At 42.5% G+C, this 24,058-nt stretch overlaps 1 protein-coding gene across 1 annotated transcript in view; it reads left to right on the top strand.

Moving 5' to 3' along the window:
- The first annotated feature begins 16,988 nt into the window (after positions 1-16,988).
- prkn (parkin RBR E3 ubiquitin protein ligase) overlaps positions 16,989-24,058 on the top strand; it is a 48,116-nt gene continuing 41,046 nt past the window's right edge. Inside the window, exons 1-2 of the mRNA XM_030772385.1 lie at positions 16,989-17,051; positions 23,207-23,377. Coding sequence (XP_030628245.1) covers positions 16,989-17,051; positions 23,207-23,377 — 234 coding nt within the window. The remainder of the gene's footprint in view (positions 17,052-23,206; positions 23,378-24,058) is intronic.

The raw sequence follows: 24,058 nt of genomic DNA, 5'->3' as shown, positions 1-24,058 counted from the left end.
GAGTAATATCAAAAGAGTTATTAACTTACACTGAACATTTTGGGGTCTGAAGACTTGGCTTTTATCTGATCTGGCTAACTGATATTCAATTTATGATTTGTTGCTGCAAATTAAAAGTTTAATATATGTCTAGTATCTTCTAGTTAGTTTGGTTTTTTTAAAAGCGTACAGAGACAAAACAAATTTCTAGGCACTGTGAACGTCTTTCTTGTCTTGGCTTTGGTTTGTTAGGTGAGGTCTAAATGACATATACTGGGAATAAAATAAAATATGGAAGACAGATTATAAAAAAAATGTGTATTTTAAAGTAATTACGTCTAAATGAAAAAGAAAAAGAGGGGAGTCGCACCACGAAAGAGCAAAAAATGATCTGAAAACAAAGCTCCTCTACATGACTAGACAGACACACAGCAGATGAATTAGTTTACAAATACCAAAAAAAAAAAAAAACCAAACGAACAAAAAAAACGACAGCATCAGAAATGACTATGGAACTAAACTGACGTTTCCATGACATAGTTTCACTGAAAACTTGTCAAAATTTGCGTACCTCACCACACTGATTTCGAACAGGGGTAGATGATAGAAAAAGACTGTAACCAAGGTCGGTTCGTAACCAAGTCGCAGTGAGAAACGAGACACCTGGACATTTGAGTTGACGAAAAAAAAGAAATATGGTCTCTTGAATTGGAGTTTCCATGTTGCTTAAATATGGATGGGTTTACTATGGAAGAAAGTTAAAGGAAGCCTTCATCCTTCATTGCACACTGCCTGTTGCTCACTGCTTAACACAGAGGGGGATCTACTATGGCATTGGAATGACAGTGATGTAGTACCATGGGAGGCAACCTGGTGGTCAGTTTGTCGCTTCATTCTCAGTGTGCCCACCCCAAAGAAAGGCAATTAACCCCAAGGCTGCTTTAAAGACATGTAACCTCTAACACAGAGGGAAAAAAACCCTAATTGTTATGTGCTCAGGATAAGAACTTGAACTAAATGTAATCTGTGTAGCTACTTGCCTGCATGGTAGAATTATAGTCAAGCAATATAAAGCCTTTTTACTTGAGCAGACATATACTATGGTGTAAACAATAGTAATAATTCCTCAAGAGGTCAATCTCCAAGGTCTTCCGATTCACCAGATTCAAATACTGAAGGTTAAACATCACTTCACATTTATTGGAAATTTTTGGAATGAAGTGCTTAGATTTCCACATTGTTCTTGAAGACTTCTTCGATACCTCACAAGAAAAACTGTCATAACCTTTCAGTTTCAGGTAATGGCAAAGCTCCCCTAAAGACAAACGTCAGTTTAGTTCCTTATTAGTAAAAGTTCATGTATTGGTTAGCGTTTTCATTTCTACTGTGTATACGCTTTATCTTAAAACATATACGTGTAACCTCTGTGACGCTTAGTCATAAATGATTCAGGGCATTAAGTGTCTAACCAAATCTCTGTTGTGCTTTGGGGGGAAAAAAAAAAGGAAAAACTGGCATGGAATGTTTAATGAAAGAATATTCTAGAACAGAAGCAGCTCGTCCAAAAGCTCCGGGAAAGAGGTGGCTAAGAGGAAATTACACAAAAAAAAGAAACGGTAATTCAAAAATCACTCATGCGTTTACTTTCAAGGATGACGTCTGAAGACCTTCAAAAGTATAGAAAGTAAGGTGTAAATAAGATCGAAGGAAAGTAAAGAAAGCCAACTCATGGACGGATTTGATTTTTCAGAAAACTTGGCGACCTTAAATAAAAAGGGAAAAAAAAAACTGCAGCATGTTTTTCCAGAAGAAAACTGCTGATTAGTTTGACTTGTGATTCATGTCCCTAGATGATGCGCTCCGAGGAAGTTTTCCCTATTACTGCAAACAATGCTAAGAATGCAGCATATAAACTAACTGGCAGCCAGACAATATGTACAGACAAAACAAACACAAATGTTTCAAAACCTCAATACCCTGACGAGAAAGCGTGTTCTATGAGTGATTTACAACCTCTTACAGCTTACCACTGTCTGTATGTTTTCGATATTTTCTTCATAAATAACTTAGAATACCAAGGACTTTTTAAAGACAATGCAATACATTTGGAGAATGCCTAGATTTCTTTGTTTGGATTCATCCAAGAACACATATGCTGCCTTTAACTATTTCAAAATTCCTGTGAATGCTATCGATTTTTAACTGTTTGGCGACCTTTTTTTTTTCCTCTGAGAAGAGTTGAGTAGATTTGTCTATTGTCACAGAATATACATTCTCTGTAGAAATGTCAGAGTGTACTTTTTGAGAGCTGGCAACAACTTGAAACAGACGAGCGGGTTATTAGCATACATTAGAACAGCTGGAAATGGCACTGAATTGTGTCAGGTTTCATTGTGACCTGGGACACATGTAAATGGCTCCACTTATTTTTAAAGGAGTAATCATTTTGAAAACAAAATCCCCCATCAATCTGGTCATTATTATACCTTCAAGAGAATGGCCCTGACCGTACCGTAAAAACCTCGGCAGGATGCAGAAATCAGCTTTAGAGCAATCTAAAATCTAACTTTAGAGTACTCTATGCAAAGCTAATGTTAAGCACTGCATTTCATACCATTTTACCCTGTGCTACTGTATTAGCCAGAGCCTCGTGATTCGGTCAAATAGTGAGCAATTTACTTCATCCGTTCCTCTGTCACCATTTCTGTCTCTCTCTCGCTCTCTCTCTCTCTCTGTCTGTCTCTCTCTCTCTCTGTCTCTCTCTCTCTCTGTCTCTCTCTCTCTCTCTGTCTCTCTCTCTCTCTCTCTCTGTCTCTCTCTCTCTCTCTCTGTCTCTCTCTCTCTCTCTCTGTCTCTCTCTGTCTCTCTCTCTCTCTCTCTCTCTGGAGAGGCAACGTTATTTCCCCCTGTTTTTATTAGTTCACCTTTATTCTGACATTCGGTGATTATAGATGATGTCTCCTGCCGTGCCATGCGTCTGGCCTTTGACCGGAGGACACATCTTGTTTCGCACAGATAAATGAAAAACATGAGGGAAAAAAAAAAAAAAAGTATCGATTTCATAGCAGGTGACCAGAACCGACACGTCATCGTGATCGCTTGTTGATTGTTTTCGTTTGCTTTTATAGTGGAAGAAACACACAAACAAACAAACAAACAAACAAACAGGGAAAGTAAACGTGCTGAGGTAAAGCCAGGAGGTAAACGTGCCCATTGCGGAGAGAGGAAAGAGAGAAAAATAACTCATTAAATTATTAATTGTACCAGAGTGGGAGGTATCTGTCTCCTGGGGCAACCGAATCAATGTCTGGTTTAATAATAACACGCGGTATCTGGGCCTTTTGAAAGGAGGGCAGAGTGATAACTGCAATGACCAATACTGCTCATCCCGTCACGTACTTAAACTGCCGCACCTGACGGATGACTGGATTTGATGCTCAAATTCCCGGGATTTGCGCGGAAACGGCACAAGGCAGAGTTAAGTCTCGCTAGGCCAAATGGGGATCAGGGCTTAAGCCTCGGAGATGGACGTAAGTGATCGCCGCCTGTAGGTGACAACAAAAGCGTAATAATATCCGTCAAGGGCTTTCGGAGGAAGAGAAAATGGTTGTACAGGTTGGATTAAAGTAACCTCCAAAGTATCTGCTATTTTTAATGAAATAAATGAAGTGCTGTGGTTAAAAAAAGAGGATACAAGACAAGAAGAAGAGGAAGCAGTAGAGGAAGAGGAAGAGGTGAGATTTGATGTTGGGGCACAGGGATATGATGGGGCATAGGAAGGTGAGTAACAACCAATCGTAAAATGCTTTTGTAATGAGCACATTAATCATCGTGTGTACAAACGTTTATCATATGAAATGCTACCGGATAACAGATTTTACCTCGAAAATATATTAAAATGCGTAAATTCAATTCAAAATAATCAAAGACCAAACGAGATATATCTATCCATATCCTATTTAACAATATTGCCATCACATTTTAACATCAGACAACAGCTGTGTCTGTCAACCAGCCACTGATAAACACAGAAAACACAACAGTATTAAATTACTGCAATATCTGTCTCTTCAGACTCTCACATGAGTGATCAAACAAACAAACACACAAACAAACAAACAAACAAACAAACAAAATGGCAAAAAGACAAATACTTAATGGACTTTTTTTTTTTTTACAAAACTTTGTACTTAAGCAGCAGCACTGTACGTAGCATTACCGAATAAGAACAGAAAGACTTTTCGTCTCTGGGGGAGATACAGTGTTTGTGAACAGAAGACAACGAAGATCAGGGAGATATGAGGAAAATGTCACTGATGACACATTGATAAGTTAACACAGACCATTCCCACTGGACTCTGAAAACATCCCTCTCTACTTCCATTCTCTTACCCTTACGGACACTCTTGCCTCCTCTGCAGTGAAAAGAACAGATTCAGGAACAGTTTTGACAGTATTACTGAAAAATGGAGCACCCTCCACCCTCCACCCCCACCCCACCCCTCTCCTGACATCTTCGGTGAACATCAGAGACCAATCTTAATCCCATTCACGCTTACTGAACACTCCCACCCTCCCACCAACCCTTAAATCTTCTCTCCCTACCTGAATAAAGATTTATGCAATCTCCTACGTAGCTGGCGGCGCATATAGAATTGCTGGGGGGTGGGGGTGGGGGGGGGGGGTGGTGTGTGGTGATGGTGGCGTTGAGAATGATCATTTTAACCAGATCCCCTAAATTTATTTTCGCAATTACAACGAACCCTGGATGCGGACTAAAAGATGCCACGCGTGGTCTTGTGAATTCGAGGACTGAACGAAACGTCTCTCTTGCTTCTCGAGAGGACGACAAGCACCTGGGGGTCCATTAGGAAGGGGGGGGGGGGGGGGGGGGGGGGGGTGAGGGGGATGGGTGGGCACAGAGGCACAGACACCGCTTGGGAGGCACGATGGATGCGCTCCTCAAGGGGGTGGGGTGGGGGGTGGGGGGTGAAGAGGACCAAGCACTAGGTAATGGAGCATCCACCTGAGACCCCCTGCAAGTGGCTAATGCTATGGATCAAAGAAATCAAATGGAGGAACATCACATGGCTCCCTTCCATGGCGGGCTCAGCTCCCGGACAGGAAAAAACAGCTTCTAGAAACAGAAGGCAGGTAAAATCTAGGTGGGGTTTTTTTTTCTTTTTTTTACAGCGTGGTGCCGAGAAAACTTGATTTTTTTTTTTTTTTTTTTTAATCAGTAGACTCCCCAACCACAACTAGATTCCACAGAGGCGAGTATGCAGTCTGTGAATTTGTGTCTGAGATATCAACTGCTAATTCATGCTACAGAAGCATCCAGTGTTGGATGATGTTTAAAAAAAAAAAAAAAGGCCAGCCCGCTGTCTTTATCATGTCTGGTTCATATACCGTTTGTTTGATCATGATGTCATACCAAGAGATCAACATTCGTTGACAGTTGACACAAGTTACACTCACTCTACTCAGCTGGTTATAGCCCTGCAGTCGCCCCCCCTCCCCCAACCCCTCCCCCCACCTCTCCTCACGAAAAGCAAACATGTTCAGTCGACATGTCAGGATGTCAGAGGGCCACGCACACATACACATACTCCCCTCACAACTCGCACATATGCTTTCGTCACAGCACAATAACTTTCACACCGATGAGTTACATTTTTCCAATATGCACAGTCAATTCTTCAACGGTGGCGCGGGTCCCGCTTGACTTTCCTGGAATGGAAGCGGATCTCAGACAGCTTGGAGTTGATCCCGATGCCAATCTGCCCTTTCCGCGCCAACGGGAAACGTGCCAGCGTGGCATCTGCGAAGGGAGAGGAGCGACAACACGACAACAGTTGGAATCGGGCGAGCGAGCGAGATGGAGTGGCGGAGAGAGACACAGCACTTCCTCAGCCCTGCCAGGGCTGTCAGACCATTAAGAGTGAGATGATGATGAATGAGAGGAGACCGCCCGATCGGAAGCGGCCCCCTACACCCCCCCCCCAAACCCCACCCCCAACCACCCACAGACGCCGTGGCAACGCTCACCCCTTCTCAATCCTCATTTTACTTTCGGAGGGCTTTGTTTTCCTTTAAGTTCATGGAGTCGATATAGGTAGGTATGTAGAGAAAGATAAATTCAATGATGTTACGGGTTCTAAAATTCAATTACTGGATAAGGTGAAGCTAGAGAAAACAGAAAAAACAGCCCTAAATCACTGCATGGGAAAAAAAAGAGAAGGAAATGAGAGAGGGATTAGACAAAGGAGGGTGTGATGTAAAGGTATTAGCATGCTGGAGGGTGCTTAAAAAAAAAAAAAAAAATCAGAATTCATAAATATTGATGGTGCCTGACTTGGAGCTTCTCATCTACAGCTCAGCAGCATGAGCGAACGCGGAAACAGAGAGAGAGTTCAAATGTCACGCGGCAAGTGTGAGATTAAATCTGAGATTAAATTTGTCCCCTCTAAACTCAGTCCCCTCTAAACTCAGTCTACACTAAATGTACACATGCACTAATCTTATTCCGAATGTACCCTGTGAAGTAAGATATTCTGACACTTACTGTAAATGGCGTTGATTTTGTGGGGGTCGAGGGGCGCGTGGTGATTGTGGTAGGATGGTCTCCGACTGCGCCCGCCCCTGAGGTTGCTGTTTAGCAGGGTGTCCCTGTCAAACACCCCGAGCAACAGGACTCGCACCATAGCTGTGGGCGACCGTGACTGATTGGCTATTTGCCAAGTACGTTCCTCACAGAAAACACCGGAACCTGGATAAACCTCCACTTGACGCTGAATCTGGCAAGACAACAATAAAGAGTAACAAACAGCAAACAGGCAAACCAGCAGAAGAAAGGATGGCAGGAGGAAAGAACGATAAAGAGAGAGACTATCACATACGGAAACGATTTACAGAAAAAAAAAAAAAAACCACACACACACACACAGGGGCGACGACAGCAGGAAATAAAAGCTATACAGATGTAGGAGAAGAACAAGGCCGAAAAGCAAAGAAACAACGAAATGCAGAAAGACAAAAGATGCCACGAACAAAACAGGGAACAAAACACACATCCTGAAAAACAGAGCGCCACAGACAGGTACTTCAAGCTGGGACAGAGAGAGAGAGAGAGAGAGACAGAAAGAGAGAGAGAGAGAGAGAGCAGCTCCACCTGCAGAGTCATCGATCTGCAAATTGACCGAGGCCCCTAACACCTGCCCTTGTCCCTCTACAGCCCAGTGGGTGACATGGCCGGCAAAGCTGGGCGTCCACGAAGAGGACAAAGCATGTGCACGGGTCTTAGGGGGGGGGAAGCTCCAATTATTCACCACCCTATCTCGCCAGCACTTCATCGATCTCTCTGACATTCAATCTCCGACCCGACGGACGGACGCGGAGGTGATACTCGCCAAATCCCTCCAATCTTTTGTCTTTTTTTTTTTCGTTTTTTTTAAGGTCACATTTCCCATGCACTTTGACGTACCGGTGTTCAAAAACACAGCGAAGTTGATTTCTCTCTGACACGCGTTCGGCGTGGCATGCAGGGCTCTAAGAAAAGTCAGGACCATGAGAGGTTGACGACTCTCTATTTTTTGGTTTCATGATACTCATGCATCACAAGTATGAGCTCTCTCTCTCCCCCTCTAACACTCCCTCTCTCTCCCTCTCTGTTTCATAGCAAGTATTAAATCCCATAGAAAGGATGGAAAGGATCCTTACATGTAGATTAGCTTTGTCTATCCCAGAGTGTTGACTTCTGAGCGTGTGTCCTTTGGGTTGAGCTGAGTAAGAGAAGTCACCGGAGGAGGTAGCATACTTATGCTGCTGCTCCTCCTCTGTGAGGAGGTTCGTATCCTGCTCCATACCTATCTCGTACCCCTGCTCAAAATCACTCACATCCACACCGTTTAAACTAACCGACATGTTCAACCCAAAGTCAGCACTGTGCTCATGCGCTTCGTCGTGTTTGTCTTGTCTGACTGCAGAGACTGTCTGAGGGAGGTGTAGACTTTGATCCATCCACTCCACTGGCCTGTAGCTTTCATTTTCGCCCATGCTTTCGGAGGTAGGTAGCGTAGACTCTGGATGGTGGTGGTTGGTTTGTTGAAAGTTGGCTGATAAAGTTTGCTTCATGTGAGACAGCAGACTTGGAATCTCTGAATAATATTGTCAAATAAAGAGTAAGGAGGGGAAAAAAAGCGGGGGTGGGGGTGGGGGGGGGGGGGGGTTGAACATATCTGAATTACATTTGACTAAAAACCTTGAAAGAATTCACATATCTATCTTTTCACGCAACCCGCCCCCCCCCCCCCCATTCTATGTCACCTCATTCAACTCTCCCACTTCAGATTCTCAAACATCTGAATCTATTGTCCTTTCCAAATTAGCGCTATTTCCCATTAACACATCATCCTTCATACGTCTACGTTCATTCCGTACCTTCCTATTATCCCAACAGCAAAACATCTTTCTTTTCTATTTCTCCTTTTCTTCAGAGCTTACACGTCCTCACCATTCACTAGCAGGTCTTTGAGACGTTGGTTTTCCGCCGCCATTTCAGCCTTCTCTCGCTCCAGCTCCTTAACCCTCACCCGTAGGAAGTGGAGTTCAGTTGTATCCGAGATGTTGTGCTGATCCGGCTCTGTTTTCATGCACTGCACAGGACGCACAGGATACAAAGACACGATATGAGAGGTACATTAAAACTGCTCTCAGACAATAAGCAAGATAACTGGCCCTGTGATGAAAGAGGGCAGTTGCTATAACTACACTGAATGTATAGGAAAGCTGTTAAGAAGCGGAGTGTATAAGGCCAAGTAAAGGCCAAAGTTTTTAAATGATTGTAAAAGGCTTCATGGAAAAAAAAAAAACCCTGAAATTGTGGGAATCTATGGCAAGATGTGAAGGGCTCGGTTATGTTCAGATCAGAAAAAAAATGTACTTTCAAATCTTTTGATAGCCAAACTCCCGTAACTGTTATCTTAACATACATGACATTTGAAATGCACAGTAGTTTTGTCAATCTCTTCCACATCAGATTACAACATGCATGGTAGCATTCAAAATGACAAGTTGTGGCAAATATAGTTGGCTGACATTTTTGGTACTACTAGTGCTGTATTAATCTAGGTAAAGTAGTGCAAATAAAGCATATACAGGAAGACTGTTATAAGCAAGGGATAAAAACCTGGATGAATTGTCATTAGTGAAGCAAGGCCATGGACATAATTGCCATTCTTCCAGAAGAGGAAGGGAAATGTCACTTCAAAAGCCTTGATGAACACAAGATTAAATTAAGTTCAATTGTTCTTTAAGTTATCTGTTTGTTTCTTCCAAAGCTATCAGCTATTCCTTGAAAATAAAATGTTTGAAATTACAGTTGCTCCCTGGAGGTAAAGACAAAAAAGGGCCAAATATTATAATCTGTCATCTCACTCATTAAAATGCAAATTGAATCGTGTTTAGTCAATCATTTTACCGTGCAAGTTAGGTTGTTATATGCCACATCATATTTGAGGAGATGCAGAAAACATTACATTGATGCCTTTTCAATTTGAATATTAATGAGGTTTACATCATTTACCGGATTCTAGATTTAACAAGGTCTACGCGTTTATTGAAGTGTACACAACAAACATTCCTACAAGACAGAGTATAAAACAGTTCAAGCCATTTTGGGATACGCCTAATCCTGTTTGAAGATGTTAAATGGTTCAGTCTTTGAATATCAACACCACAGCCTCTGAGATTATTGAAAATATTAAATGCGCTATAAAAGATGTCTGATGGCCAGAAAAGAGAGAAAAGAGGAAGGAGAAAAAAAAGAAATGCACATGCAGGTGTATTTCCGTCAATAGGAAGGCAACGTTTTGGATTTACAGAAACATATTTTTACATGTGAACAACAGTTTTTTTTGTTTTTTCTGCATCAGCTTCATACAGCAGGAAGGGATGTGACACCAAGGCACAAAAAGAGTTCATGAATAAATAAACAATCACAATCACATCAACACCCAGAACAACACCCCCCTCCCCCCGCCAGAAAATCCTTTTAAAAATTAAAAACAAAATGTGCTTTTCCAATGGGCTCAAAAAAAAAAAAAAAAAAAAATCCAAATTGCAACCTTCTAAGAACTTTTCCAGAACATGGTGATTTTCTTTTCTTTTCTTTTTTCTTTTTTTTTTGGCATTTACCATTAGTCATAAAAAAAAGAGATAATTACATCACACCCTAGTTCAAAATAATTAGCACATCCATGCCTGATTGTGACATGAGTAACCCGAATTCAGAACACAAGTTTTCCGTTCTCACAAACACTTGCTGAAGAATGAGATAACAGGCTTGCCTGTGTAGAGTCTCACTGCTAAACAATGCGATTTAAAATGGAAATAAAATGTCAAGAGCCCTTTTAAAGACCTCTCCAGTCTGTCTGCGTACACTGTGGTTAGATTCTACTGACAATGCACTTTATTGTAAGAACACAAACAAACAAACAAAATCTCACTCCAGTCAATTATTGTTAATTAGCAAGAAAAGATTAGACTTCTCATCAAATTTAGATTACAGTGTGGCATTGTGAAATGGTGACAATATATCTTCATTATTATACCAAAAGTAGACTAAGTCCACAGAAAGTTTTTATCAGCAAATACTTCATTATGCGGAGTGAGGTAACTTTTAAGTCATCTGAAGCCATCTTTGGGTTTTGCCTTCTATAACAACTACAGAGCTGGCCTGTTTTTAGATCCGTTACACTTCAGAGAGGCAATGCCACTTGTGGGGTTATTTTGAGTGAGCTAAAATTAAGGAGAGTTGCTTTATTTTTATTTGATTTATTTTTCAGAGGCTATCAAATAATTCATAATTTGACTGGAGGCAAAATCAGCTCCACTGGACTGCTGTTATTGTTTTGATTTCTTTTAGTGTTTTAACACCTCACACTAGAAGGCCAGAGGACAGTAACATGGGAGTAACATGGGAGGTCCAACCGACAACCACATTCTCCAGTAACATAAACCTTTCAGGCTTCAGACAATGCACAGACAATTACAGACTCACAGTCTCCACCTCATCTCGACAGAGCTATCAGAGATCCCAGACGTAAGATACGCTGGATACAGACTATACTTTATATAAAATGATAACGTTAAAATCCGTTGCTGTGTGTGGGAGCTGTATGAATATATTAATTGGCCATCTTACGCTGTTAACGACTGCATTCTCCAACGCCACTTGACCTGAGATGCGTTCGGTTCCTCGACAATCATACCCATATTCTGACAACTCGGACTTGGACATTTCCTGGGTATGACCACTACTTTCAAACTGCACAATACTCCACGCAGCATCCACAGACATCAGTTCAGGGCAACGTAATTGAAACAACGTTACTTGATCATTCCATTTCCGTCAATAAACAAGTTTCCGGTGTGACGTAATGTAGTTTAGAACATTCTTTAATCCTCAATTTGCGTGTCTTTTTCAACCGTGCGCGCTCATTTTAATTTGACCGGCAAAATGTGGATTAGTAGTGCTATACTGTGCAAATGCTAAGCCATCTGATTCATTTGTAAACGCGAACGACTGCCGAAAAACTCAGTTTCCCATACTCCTCTTGACCGAAACACACGCTCAGTCTGACGTAGAATTGAAAACATGTTAAGATATAGCAATGAAAGTCATTCTGTTGTGAAGTTCGACAGCTGAATCGCTGAACACGGAGATCTCCGTTATGATTGGTAAGCCTTACAAAATCCATGGCCAAATGTTACCGACTACCACGTCTCGCCTTCACGAACTGGTACGACGTAACGCAAATTACAGCACTTGACATTGTGCTGTGAGACGCAAGGCAACCTGGTATTGTCACTGCTCTCATTGCTCTTAAAATGCGGGGAGGTCTGGTCAGTTCTTGCACACTGTGGAAATCTTGGTTTCCGCACGCTGGATTGAGACACACTTTTTTGACCACAGGCTGTAACCGCATTAATGTGACTGTGTACAGGCGACAGAATTTGACAGCTGTCACACACTGTGTACAAATCGTATTCCAACCACCGCGTGCCGTGAACTCGTTTGAGCTCGGCTCCCTTGCAATAACCCGAGGGAGTTATTCGACCACTTAGTTCACCAAACTTTTTATCAGCGATCATGCTTTTATTTTTCTTTGAGTGTGTAGAGAATTGAAGGACTTTCTGGATACTCTGACAGTCTTCCTTTTATCAGAAATTGTTGAGGTAGACAGGATTAGTGTCACCGTTAAATTTGGTACTGTGATGCGAAAATACGATTGGGAAACATGACGAATAGTGGCTTTGGTTCTGTTATTTTATAATGACGTATTACACAATGAACACTTTAAGATCGTACATAAAGAGCCACTCTGTGTTAACATCTGTAGCTGGCAAGGTTTCCACATTATTTCTTTTCCAGGCATTTTTAAGGCAAAGCCCAGAGAAATGGTAGGATTAATAATAACAATTTATGGCTCAGTGGTACATAATTGAAATAGTCTTATTTAGTAATGTAATGTACAGGTGCTCAAATACAACAATACAACAACTGATAGCAACAAGTTGGGTGATCATTCCTCTCTCTCTCTCTCTCTCTCTCTCTCTCTCTCTCTCTCTCTCTCTCTCTGTTCCCACCTTCACAACTGCCTTTGCGATTTCTACATTTAATTTTGGACTCCTACTACATCAGTATGACTTTATCCACCATCAGTGACTAAATTACCACTCGATCATGGTAGATTCTAACACAACTGATTGCTTTGATGCATGTCTTTCTTTCAGCTGGCATTAAGATTACGCTTGTCAACCTATGAGATATGAAGATGGACTTTCCCAACAATTTTGCAGCTAGCAAAGCAGTGTGATGCTCTTTGAGATTAAATCCTCTTAAAATTGACACGTGTGTTCAAAGTGAAGGAACGTGAAGTGAACTAACTATAATTGGAATTCCTTTCTGGTGGATGGAGAGGCCGTCTTTTTGCTCTGGTCAGGTGGACTGTTCTAGAAAAGATGTATTGATCGGGCCTTTGGAGTGTCTCCTGTGTGTCGTTCTGGGGTTGGCTGATTCTTGTGAGACAGGGATTTTGTTTGAGCGAGCTGACTGAAGCTTGCCTGACTAAGTGAGAATAAGCCAAGCTGCATGGTTTTCAGCTTAAGGCGCTACATCTTGTTGCAGCGGGGCCCAATATCTGTTCCAATAATCTTGTCAAAAAAAAAAAAAAAACAACCTTTTTTATTGACAGAATTTGTCTGAGCCAGTGTCATAGGCAAGGGGAAAATCTATCATCTTCTCCCGAGAAATGTTACATACAACATCTTTGAGCTGCGCTTGTAATTGCAGCTATTTAAGGCATTGTAGTACAATGGAACATTTTCTATACATGGCATAATTCTTGTCGGCACGGTGGCTCAGTGGTTAGCACTACTGCTTCACAGCAAGAAGCTATACAGCAAGAAGGTCCTGGATTTGAATCCCAGTAGCCCCAGTCCTTTCTGATGTTCTCCCTGTGTTTGTGTGGGTTTCTGCCGGGTGCTCCAGTTTCCTCCCACCATCAAGGACAAAGGCACTAGGCACTGGCGAGAGAACAGGAGTTGGTCTCTGGGCTCTGCCCGTGTGTGTGTTCACTGCTCCCGTGTGTGTATAGGATAGGTCAAATGCAGAGGATGAATCTCATAGGTGATCCCATAGGGATCAATAAAAGTACTTCTTCTTCTTCTTGTCCAGTCATTGATGCGCTCAGTGACATAGTAAAATAGCTAAGGGACTGAAGGGCTTATTGTTGTGCATTGGTAAATGCGTTGTTAGCCCGTAGTAGCATTGGTAGATACATTGGTTAGTGTGTATATGGTGAGTGAGGATGTAGTGCTTCTTGAAAATCTTGTGTTCCTTTGGGAGCAGCAATTGGTAAACTTCGAGGTGGAGAAAGCTGTCTATGGAAGACTGCTCACAGGGGCCCCAGAGCGGAAGCAGTTTTTCATTAGGATCAGGGGCTGTGGTGTCAGTGGACAGTTTGCTCTTAGACAGCTGAGAGTAAATCCCATGTCGGAGTAACTAGTAGTGGCAGTTGCCGTGGAAACAATGGATGTAAATGAAAGAAGTCTTATCATCCTTTAAATGAAAATCTAAACTCAAATCATCATGAGTTGTGCTAAATATGAAATAAATTGCGCAAACAGTGTTGGAAATGTCAGTGGTTACTTAATAATGACAGGTCAGTCATTCTCTAAGCCGCTTATCTTAATTGGGGTCGAGGGTGGTGCTGGAGCCTATCCCAGTGCTCATTGGCCGAAAGAGGGGGAGACACCCTGGACAGGTAAATAACATTAGGTGATTTAAGAAAACAGGAAAAAGATCTTTAGCGTACGCTCAAGTTATAGACTTCTGTTCCTTTGTGAACAAAATGAGTAACAGTACCTCAATTTATTTACATTTTGCCAGCAAGCTGTTTTTCTTTAAGGCTTGAGTCAGTTTATTCTGTCAGACACTGATATAGTTCAGATGAACTTCCCCATGAATTTCTTCAATCCTAACCTGTAACTAATGTTGTCCTGAGCTGGTGAAGTTTGAGCAGGAGTGACAGTGGATCTCTCCCCAAAGTGGAAGTGATCAGAGGGGCCAGAGAGGTCTGCGCACAAAGACGGGGAGGAAGCGAGAGAGAGAGAGAGGGAGCGACACCAGTGCACTCTTGGGAAAAGAGCGGGGGGGGCAGAGGGGGTTGGGGGTGCAGGATTATTTACTCGCTGTGTTTGGAGTCCAAGGAGAGAATAAATTGCTATTGATTTTTGGTTCGTTGCAGCTAAGTGTCTTTCCTGCCTTTGGAGTCACTGTGGGCTAAGAATAATTTTCTTTAATATGTATCCCCATCTGTCTTTTCTCTTTTTTTTTTTTTTCCTCTCCTCACATCCATCCAAGGTACTTGTTGGTATTCATCTCTGTGAGCATGGGCATGCGTGCTGAGGTCAGCATAAGACCCTTGCTTAGCTGATGTCTCAGAGGTTAGGTAAAGTGGGGATCTTCATGAAGGTGGAAATGACTGGGAGGTGTTTTGAAAGCAGAAAGCATGAATGCCCGTGACCCTGATCTACAGGGGCAGTTATTGAAAGAGGTCTCAGTCACAACAAAGAAAAAAAAAAAAAAAAAGGAAAAAGGAGAGCAGTTTTTTTTTTTTTGCAAGAGTGAAGCACAGTGTTTAGGGACATGTGCTAAAAACAACATGCTTTTGAGGTTGATATGGGAGAGTTTTTGACTTTAATAAGGGTGAACTGGGGTAATCTTGGCATGTCTAGTCTAGTGGAAGTCATGAAAGATAGAAGCCCAACAGTGAAATGAAAGGTTGATTAATGCAGCAATATTAATGAAATGTGTTTAGAAGGACTTTTAAAGTCTGAATGAATTGGATGCAGTAGAATTTATTTTGTAGGCATGGGAGACATTTGAGGCAGAATAGGTGTGAATGAGTAGGTCTTGGGGTGCTGCAAATACGAATAAAAGAGATATACTATCTCTGTAATAAATTCAGAAATGCAGCTATTTTTTTCTCTCCAATCTAGATTAATCTCTTAGTTAAGAGTTTCCAAAGATGGAAGCTCTTGCAAAACGCATTTCTTGGCATCGTTGGAATATGAAATGTGTGAAGTATTCGATAATTTTAGCGACCCTGTGGTAAAAAAAAGTAGTGTGAGCAAATTGGTGACGTAAAGCCAGACTGTTTTTACTGTCTTGGAACCGATGATGAAGGAATTCAATGGAATCCATTTTAATCACATTTTTACATTTAATAAGTCTTTTAGTGCTTTATCTGTGGCCTGATATGTCTCTTTAGTCATATTTCCATTTATTGGCTTCACCGGAGGCACAAAAAAAAAAAAGAAAAAAAAAAAAAGAGGAGACCAGGAGACCTTGAGAAATCGGGGCTTTGGCGTGGGCTGGCAGAAAGGAAATTGGTGTGTCAATCATAAGTTTTCATATCTCCAAGCTAGCTGTCAGGAGTATGAGAGAAATGGACGGAGAGAAACGGATGGAATTGGGAAAAAGGGGAGTAAAAGAAAGAGCCAGTAAATAGAGAAGTGTGGAGAAAGTGAATGAGGAGGCCAGATCCTCCAATGAGGAGGGGGAGAGTAAGCGCTAGTATCTAATTACCTCAGAGAATGCAAGAGTCCATAAATTGCACAGGATAATGGCTATATTACTGTCAATCAATTCAAGCAGAATGGATATTGCAAATGTCGAGTAGAGCAGTTTGCAATTGGAGGGTAAATCTTTATATGTTGCCTGATCTTAGTGCGTGTTTATCACTGACGCATAGGTTACAGCGAGGTCACTAGCATCCTACAGAAATACAACACTGTAAAATCAGAGGATGGCGAGGGATGGACAACATATTTATACTACAAACAGCAATAGACACTGTCAGATTTTGTTTGTTTGTTTGTTTGTTTGTTTGTTTTTAAAAAAAAATACATTTTGCACTCGATGCAAAATTTCACAATCAACCCTTTCGCTACATGAAAATACAGCAGTAGAGATCACATTTATTCCAGAAAATACAGTCATTTAGAGTTTGCATGTATTCCAGAATGTTCCTCTGTAAGAATACAACAGAACCCATTTTAGACCGGATGCCCCAGACACCTGTGTCCGTGTGAGCGTGTGTGCGCGTGTGTCTGGGTATCTGTGTTTGTGCATATCATTGTCAATGTGTCCCTGTACCAGCCACCCCCCCCCCCCCCCCCCCCCCCCCCCAACTGCTTCAAGGACCCCAATCCCATTTGCCCAGCACCTCACTTTGATCCATTTTCCCTGAATTAATGTTTTATTGTTTAGTCAATGATTAGACCCCTGAATAATTTCACGGTTCAGTTGTGCCGACGAATGAATAGCCACCCCGAAACGCGCCGGGCGCCTTCGCCCAACGCCGCACTTTATAATTAAAACCTGAGGATGGGAACTGGAAAACAAATTCTGCCTGAAATTGGAATTGGTTACAGTGGCTCTCATGCAAATACGTGCCGGGGGCCGCAGGCTGGGGCCTCGTACGGAGGACGTGGGGAGGACGCAGGTGAGGTGCCTACTGGGAACAGGAAAGAGAAAAAAACAAACCCAGCGAAATTGGGAAAGGGGGGGTGGGGTGGGGTGGGGTGTTGGGGGTGGGATGAAGTGCATCCGACAAATGGGGGGGTGGGGGGTGGGGGTATGTGCGCTATCACCTGGTCTGTTGCTGAGTCTGATGGAAGTACAGCTCTTGGGAGAATCTGGAGTCGACGCAGTCAGCTCAGGCGTCTGTCTCAGGATGTGAGCTTTTTTTTGGATTTTTTTTGATGAAAAAAAAACAAAAACAAATTCCGTTCCGTGGTCCAAAGAGACCCCACTGAATAAACATAAACCTTAGAGCGAACCTCTCTGACACTTGTTGTGATACAGTGCCACAGACAGGTCAAACAGATTAACGGAAAAAAAAAAAAACGTGGATTTATTTGTTAGTGAACTGTGTTCATCAGCGCCTTTTTTCCTTCTGTGAGTTATGAACGTGTTATTTATGCGGGTAAAATGAATACCAGGGCTATTCATTTTCAGCTTTCATTTTAATGTTTTTTTTTGTTTTTTTTTTTTAAATCGTATTTTATTTGCAGTCTGATAGTAATGATGTTCTTTTTTTGTCCCTCCAGTCTTTATTTAAAGTTTATCAGTACAGAAAAGTAGCAGGAATGGGTTGGATTAAAAATCCTTTAGAGAAGGAGTTTAAAAGAAATAGTACTAATGAAGTTCAATATGGGTACACAAGATTTAATTACTGTTAGCTGTTATATAGTCACTTCACATGTAAAGTAAGTACTTTATATTGGGTTTTTTTGGGTTTTTTTTTTTTTTTTAACGGGCCTTAATATTCTGAATTTGGAAAAAGTTTCTGGCATATAAAATCTAGAATCCAGTGCAGTTTATCTTTCCGCTTTCCCAGAAAGAACTTGCTACCAACTAATATTTTTCCCCCCTCAAAACCAGCACTATCACTGGAAGAAAGACTTCTTTTCTTTCTCTCTCTCTTTGTCTCTCTCTACCCCTCCTCTCTGCCTCTCGGCCGTTACTAAAGAAATGTGGCTTAGGGTTTTTTGGGGTATTTTGTTTGACAAAAGCTCAAAACTTGTCTAGCTCTAAGAGAGAATTAGCGCTGCATTAATGACAAGCCTCTATCACATATCTTGCTCGCTCAGACAGCTATGACAAACAGATAAACACAGTCAGGCACTGTCATCACACTCCTCCACAGCAGTGTTAGCCTGTCAGACAGCCATCAGCAATATCTCAATCCACTCTAGGAACCACAGATATCCTCTGTTATTAGAGGTAAACTACCAACCGAGCTCATAATGTTGAATGTGCCTTTAGGAAGATAGTCTGCTAACTTCTAGTGGCATTTTAGGGCCAAAGTCTTGACAGTGAGTCTAAGCTAACTCAATGAGATTAAGTCTAGGGTTTTTTTTGGAGTACAGAGGTTCTAAAGATTTCAGTGCTTCTGTTTTTTTTTTCTTTTTTACTTTTTTTTTTTTTTAATCAGTGTGGTTCCTGATTAATGGAGGGATTTCTCTAATTGCGTCTAATACATGAATGATTAATAATAACGGTCATTATTCGGGTTTTCTATCGCTGGCCTCCATCTCTGCCATGGGCGAACGCCCCTGTTCTCTGCGAGTGCAGTTTATCAATACTTCACGACACTGTTCTTTTTAACCTCTATCGTTCAGTCTCATCCCCCCTTCTCTCCTGTTTGGCAGTGGTTTTTTGTCACGCTGTGTCCCGTAGGTGCCTCTCCGAAATGGCTTTAGTCTTTTTTTTTTTTTTTCCCCTCAGATTAATAAGAGAGGATAGATGGCAGGGAAAATATTTCCTTGTTTTACACCGTGCCAGCCGGTTGGCTGCGGCTGATGAACGGCACGCTTCAGAATCAATTTGGCCATTGATTTGCCAGATAATCTTCCTCAGGACAGAGAGCCTGTGAGGCCTGCCATCCACCGGCTCTCTCCTCCACTTCTTTTCCTCAGTCAGGATGGATGGATGACAGCCTTAGGCCTGTCTCTCTCTCTCTCTCTCTCTCTCTCTCTCTCTACCCGACCGCTGTCTGCCACTGTCTTTAAAACAGGCTGTGAGACATTAGCTAATGTCCTCCTAGCATCACCGATCATAACGCTCATGGGAAGTCGTCAGAGGAGGGCGGGGGTAAGAAATGAAAAAAAAAAAAAAAAAAAGAAATAAAAAAGGAAAGAAAGCCTTACCGTAGTATTTGTTCTCTTAATTGCTCAAGCAGAGTTGTGGAATTGAGGAATCTGTCTTCTTTATTGTTATGTTAGGAGAAATTAGAGGGGGTGTGGGGTTGGCAGTATTTTAAGACGCTTTTGCCGGCACAGTGACTGTGGTTTATCGTTAATCGATTAGGAGCAGGCTGGTGGAGTCATCGGGAGGACGGAGGCCCTGCAATGTCAGCTAGCGCTCTGAAAAGCATTCTAGCTGCATTTTTTTGTTAATATTCCTACGTGAAGTGAAGGACACGAATGGTCACCCTTCATGCGGCGCGTGGTGTCAGATACCCGGTCACGTTCTGTTATGAGTGGCAAGAGCGATACAGGTAAATTCACGCCCCTGGTTTCCCTCGTTTACATAATTGCTTTTTCTTATGCTATCTCCTCTCTCTCTCTCTCTCTCTCTCTCTCTCTCTCCCTCCCTCCCTCTCTCTCTCTCTCCCTCCCTCTCTCTCTCTCCCCCCCGTCCCCCTCTCACTCTTTCTCCCTCTCTCTCTCTTTCTTTCTCCCTCTCTCTCTCTCTCTCTCTCTCTCACACACACACACACACACTTTCTCTCGCACACTCTCTCTTTCCTCTTTCACTTTTTCTCCTTCCGGTGCCTAATCCGCCTTTGCTCTTTTCCTCTCTCCATCCACCCCCCCCCCCCCCCCCACACACACACCCCTCCTCTCTCTATGTCCTCTGTCTGGCTCCAGCACTAAAGAGTCCCCAGACCCGGTTTCCTCAGAAGCTGCAGTGGAGAATTAAGCCAATCTGTCTTCATATTACTGCCTGTGTGCGGCCCAGATTGATCTGGCTGCCTGCCACTCCAGCCCGACACAAATCATTGGCTTGCTTTGTTACCCTGACCCCCCCCCCCCCCCCTTCTCTTTTGATTGACAGAGCTTTCCTTCGTCTTTCTTTCTCCTTTTTCTTCTGCTAGCTTCCTTAGAATTACTGTCATGGGATTTAATCTGTAAATAAAACACATTTCATTATATTCAGAATGGATTCAAACTGACAGGTAGAATTTTTTTTTTTTTTTTTTTTTGCAGCGTTCAATATCCTACTGTCCTAGACAAGCTACAAACTTACAAGGCTCTCTCTCTCTCTCTCTCTCTCTCTCTCTCTTTTCCATATACTCTGCTGCCATGCTCAATTTCCTCCTGACAAACATTTACGCTGGACAGATCTGGCTGTTTCTCTGCCATGGTCTGCTAAAGCAAAAACATGGACTGCTCAGATAGCAGATCATTTCGTGGCGTAATAGCTTGACTCATTGTAGCTTTGAAATCACTAACCCTTGTCGCAAACTGTGTTCCATTACACTCCGTCTACTAAACTGAAAGGTAATAATAAAGAAATCGTAGCTTACCACTCATGAAAATTTGAGTGTAACAGTAAGGAATGGGTGTACACATTCAATAAAAGATGGATTAAAAAAAAAAAAGAATTTCAAACATGTCTTTTCAGGAATAAAACTGGACAGGATGACAGGTCTCATCATGTGTAGATGTCATATTACTTGCAGTTGTAAATATGTTCGATCAAGCAGTGAACTCGCGCACAGTGGAGAAGACCCAAAGTTTCTTGCGCTCTGCCAAGATGTGCTTTTAAATGCATATACACCTACCACAGGAAATGACAAAGAATTTAAGCACCTTTCTCTATGTTCAGCATAAACTCTTACATCCCTCTTTTCCTGACATTTTCATGTCCCTGTTTATCATTTGTTCAAAGGTAACGTTTTCTATGATGCATTCACTTTTAAATTGAATTGAGAGAATATATTTTAAGTGAGTTTTTTTTTTTTTTTTACTCGGTTTGTCCTGCGTACCGTATGGAATTGACTGGTGAACCACTCAGGGAGTAGTTTAGCGACCGCCCTCACGTCGCTCTCGCCGCTCGGACGGAACGCTCCGTCACTGTCTCTCGCCGTCTCGAGACAAGCCGTCGTAACCTGACTCCCCGCGTGATGAAACATGACAAAGACAGAATTTTCCCATTTGTTGTCTACCCTGAAGAGACGGAAAAACAATGTGGGAGATTATGAATATGACCGCGACAGCGCATGTCACCCTCCAGACCTGACTGACTCTCAAGCTTAATTCCCGCGGCCGAGTTTGATCCGGGTTTACTTTTCTATCGTCTGCCGGAGGCGGTGATATTCTCCTCCAGAGCTCCTGTTACAACAAGCCGTATCAGGGATAGTGATGCATGGAGTAGTTAGAGAAGAAATGAAATAGAAATGGAATAAATTGCTCTTGTATCAGTAACATTAGCAGCGGTAGAGATAGCAACAATAGTGCAGCAGGAGTTAAAGGAATTCGAAACGGTAGGAGTAATGATGCCGTTCAGTCATGTCAAGTTTGTGCTGGCCGCATTTCAGGAGAAGATTCAATATCGTATCAGCAATACAAAGAAATAACTTGTGCCCGCAGTAAATTGAAGCACAATGAATGATTTAGGGTTTTTTTGTGTTTGTTTTGTTTTGTTTTTAAATAAACGCAAATAGTTTTCAAGTCCAAGAGAAGTTGATTTTTGACCCCAACCCACCCCCGCACCCCACCACCCCAACCACGAGCACTGATGATATGTTGTATTTTTGTCCAATTTTTGTTCAAGTGTCGTTTGTTCTCAGATGTGGCTGATAGAATAGTTTTATTGGAGAATGTCACACTTTGGCAACAAGCAATCACTCAGTCGGGTCCTTTAGGCACTCAAGTCAAGAACATAGCTTCTGTCATTTAACAACAATCAGAACTGCCCCTGCCCCCTCTCTGCTTAAGTCAACAGTATCTACAGATGCAATTTCCTGGAAGAGCAGGGCTTCAATGTGACCAAGTCACTGTGTGCTCATTTGTATGTGTGTGTGTGTGAGAGAGAGAGGGAGAGACAGAGAGAGAGAGCGAGTGTATGGGAGCGTGTGAGAGAGAAAGATATAGAAGAAGAGGATTTGGTCGTTTTTTGTTTTTGTTTTTTTTTGTTACGTTCGTCTCAAGCTGTTTCTTTTAACAATTATTCAATCAAAGCAAACATTTAATCATAGCTAATTGCTTACATGCAGAGAGCAAATATGCTTGTTGAGCTTACTCCTCTGTTTTCCCCTCAAAATGGTTTATTTGAGTGCAAAAAATTTCCCCACAACCACACCACCCCCACCCCCACCCCATCCCACCCCAAATCAGCCATTTCTCCATTTCTGAATTTATCGCCATGCCTTTGGGGGCTCTGCAAAGGTTGACTCATTTCAATTAAAATAATAAGCGGCGACGATAACGCAAAAAAAAAAAAAAACTTCGGCACCAAATCACAGTCATCTTAATGAAGGGGTTTGTGGATTGTCAGACGGCGCTTGTGCCGGCTGAATGCTAAAGTTGGCCTCTTTGTATTTTCCTGTCTGTCACCTCTCTGTCTCAACCTCGCAAACGTTCGGCTTGGGTTCTCAGCCTCTCCTCCATACGTCCTTTTTTCTTCCTATTGCGTTCGTCCGTATCTGCTGTGTTTGTGTTTTGTACCTGCTGCGCCTGTCTCTCCTCTCTCTTTCCCCCCCTCGTCTCTCTGATGTCTCACCTTCTGTGTTTCTATTCGTCCGTTTCCTCCCCATGTTGCTCCGCCGTGTCGGTATCGTGTCTTGCTTCCTGCCTTTTTCGGCGTGCTCTGGTTCTTCATCTCCCTCTCTTTTTCTAGGCGCTGCGCGTGTATTTCTGTGGGTTTTCGTCGTTAAAAAAAAAAAAACAGTCGCTACATTAACGCTCACCCGTCAGGTCTCTGAGTCAAGTTCAGAGAGTGGCTGTTCCTGGAAAAGTACCGCTTCAGTCGTGCAAGAGAAGAAACTGGTTGTCAACAAACCTAACTAGTAATTAACATGAGAACAAATACAGCCTCTCTCTCTCTCTCTCTTTTGTTCTCTCTCTGTCTCTTACTCTCTCTCTCTCTCTCACAGTGTTTGTGCGATTTAACTCCAGTCATGGATTTCCAGTGGAGGTAGAGGAGGGGGCAAGTGTGGCTCAGCTGAAGGAGACAGTGGGCCGTCTGCAGGGCGTGCAGCCTGAGCAGTTGAGGGTCATTTTTGCTGGGCGAGAACTCCGCAGTGACAGCACACTGCAGGTAGGTAACACTCTCTCTCTCTCTCTCTCTCTCTCTCTCTCTCTCTCTCTCTCTCTCTCTCACTCTTTCACTCTTTCTTTCTCTGTCACAGACACAAAGACACACACACACTCTCACACACACACACACATACACACACAAACGCTCTTGCACTCTTTTTTTTTTTTTTCAGTATTTCTCCTTCAGATTTTTCTCTCGAAAGTCACACTTTGAGCCCTTCAGTGTCAGGGTGAAAGTTCAGCATTCATACTGTCTCTGTAGATTGCCATGGTTTTTAAGAGCAGATACGTGTGTACACAGAAAGTCTCCCTCTCTCTCTCTCTCTCTCTCTCTGTTCCCCCCCTCCCTCTCATCCTGCGCTCTCAGCAGTCTGTGTGTGGTACCTCCTGTGGGGGCCAGGAGTCTGATGGAGTAAACAGAGCCTGGGGATCTCCTGAACTTTAGTCCACAGTGCTTCATTAAGTCTGACCTTCTTAATTATGCATTTAAACAGACTGCTACACACACACATGCACACACACACACACACTCACACGGTTTCCTCTGCATTTATGAGATTATGTTCAATTGCCTCCCTGACAGATTGCTCCTTAGACTGAGGAGTAAGTGTAGGTCCAAGCTATTAGGAGTGTCCACTTCTCTTAACCACCTGAGTGCAGTGTGGTCTGGCTCTAGTCTGCC

Source organism: Chanos chanos, chromosome 4 (assembly GCF_902362185.1).
Source record: "Chanos chanos chromosome 4, fChaCha1.1, whole genome shotgun sequence".
Classification (NCBI taxonomy): Eukaryota; Metazoa; Chordata; class Actinopteri; order Gonorynchiformes; family Chanidae; genus Chanos; species Chanos chanos.
The sequence above is the reverse complement of the archived record's forward strand: the minus strand, read 5'-3'. Positions and strand labels throughout refer to the sequence as shown.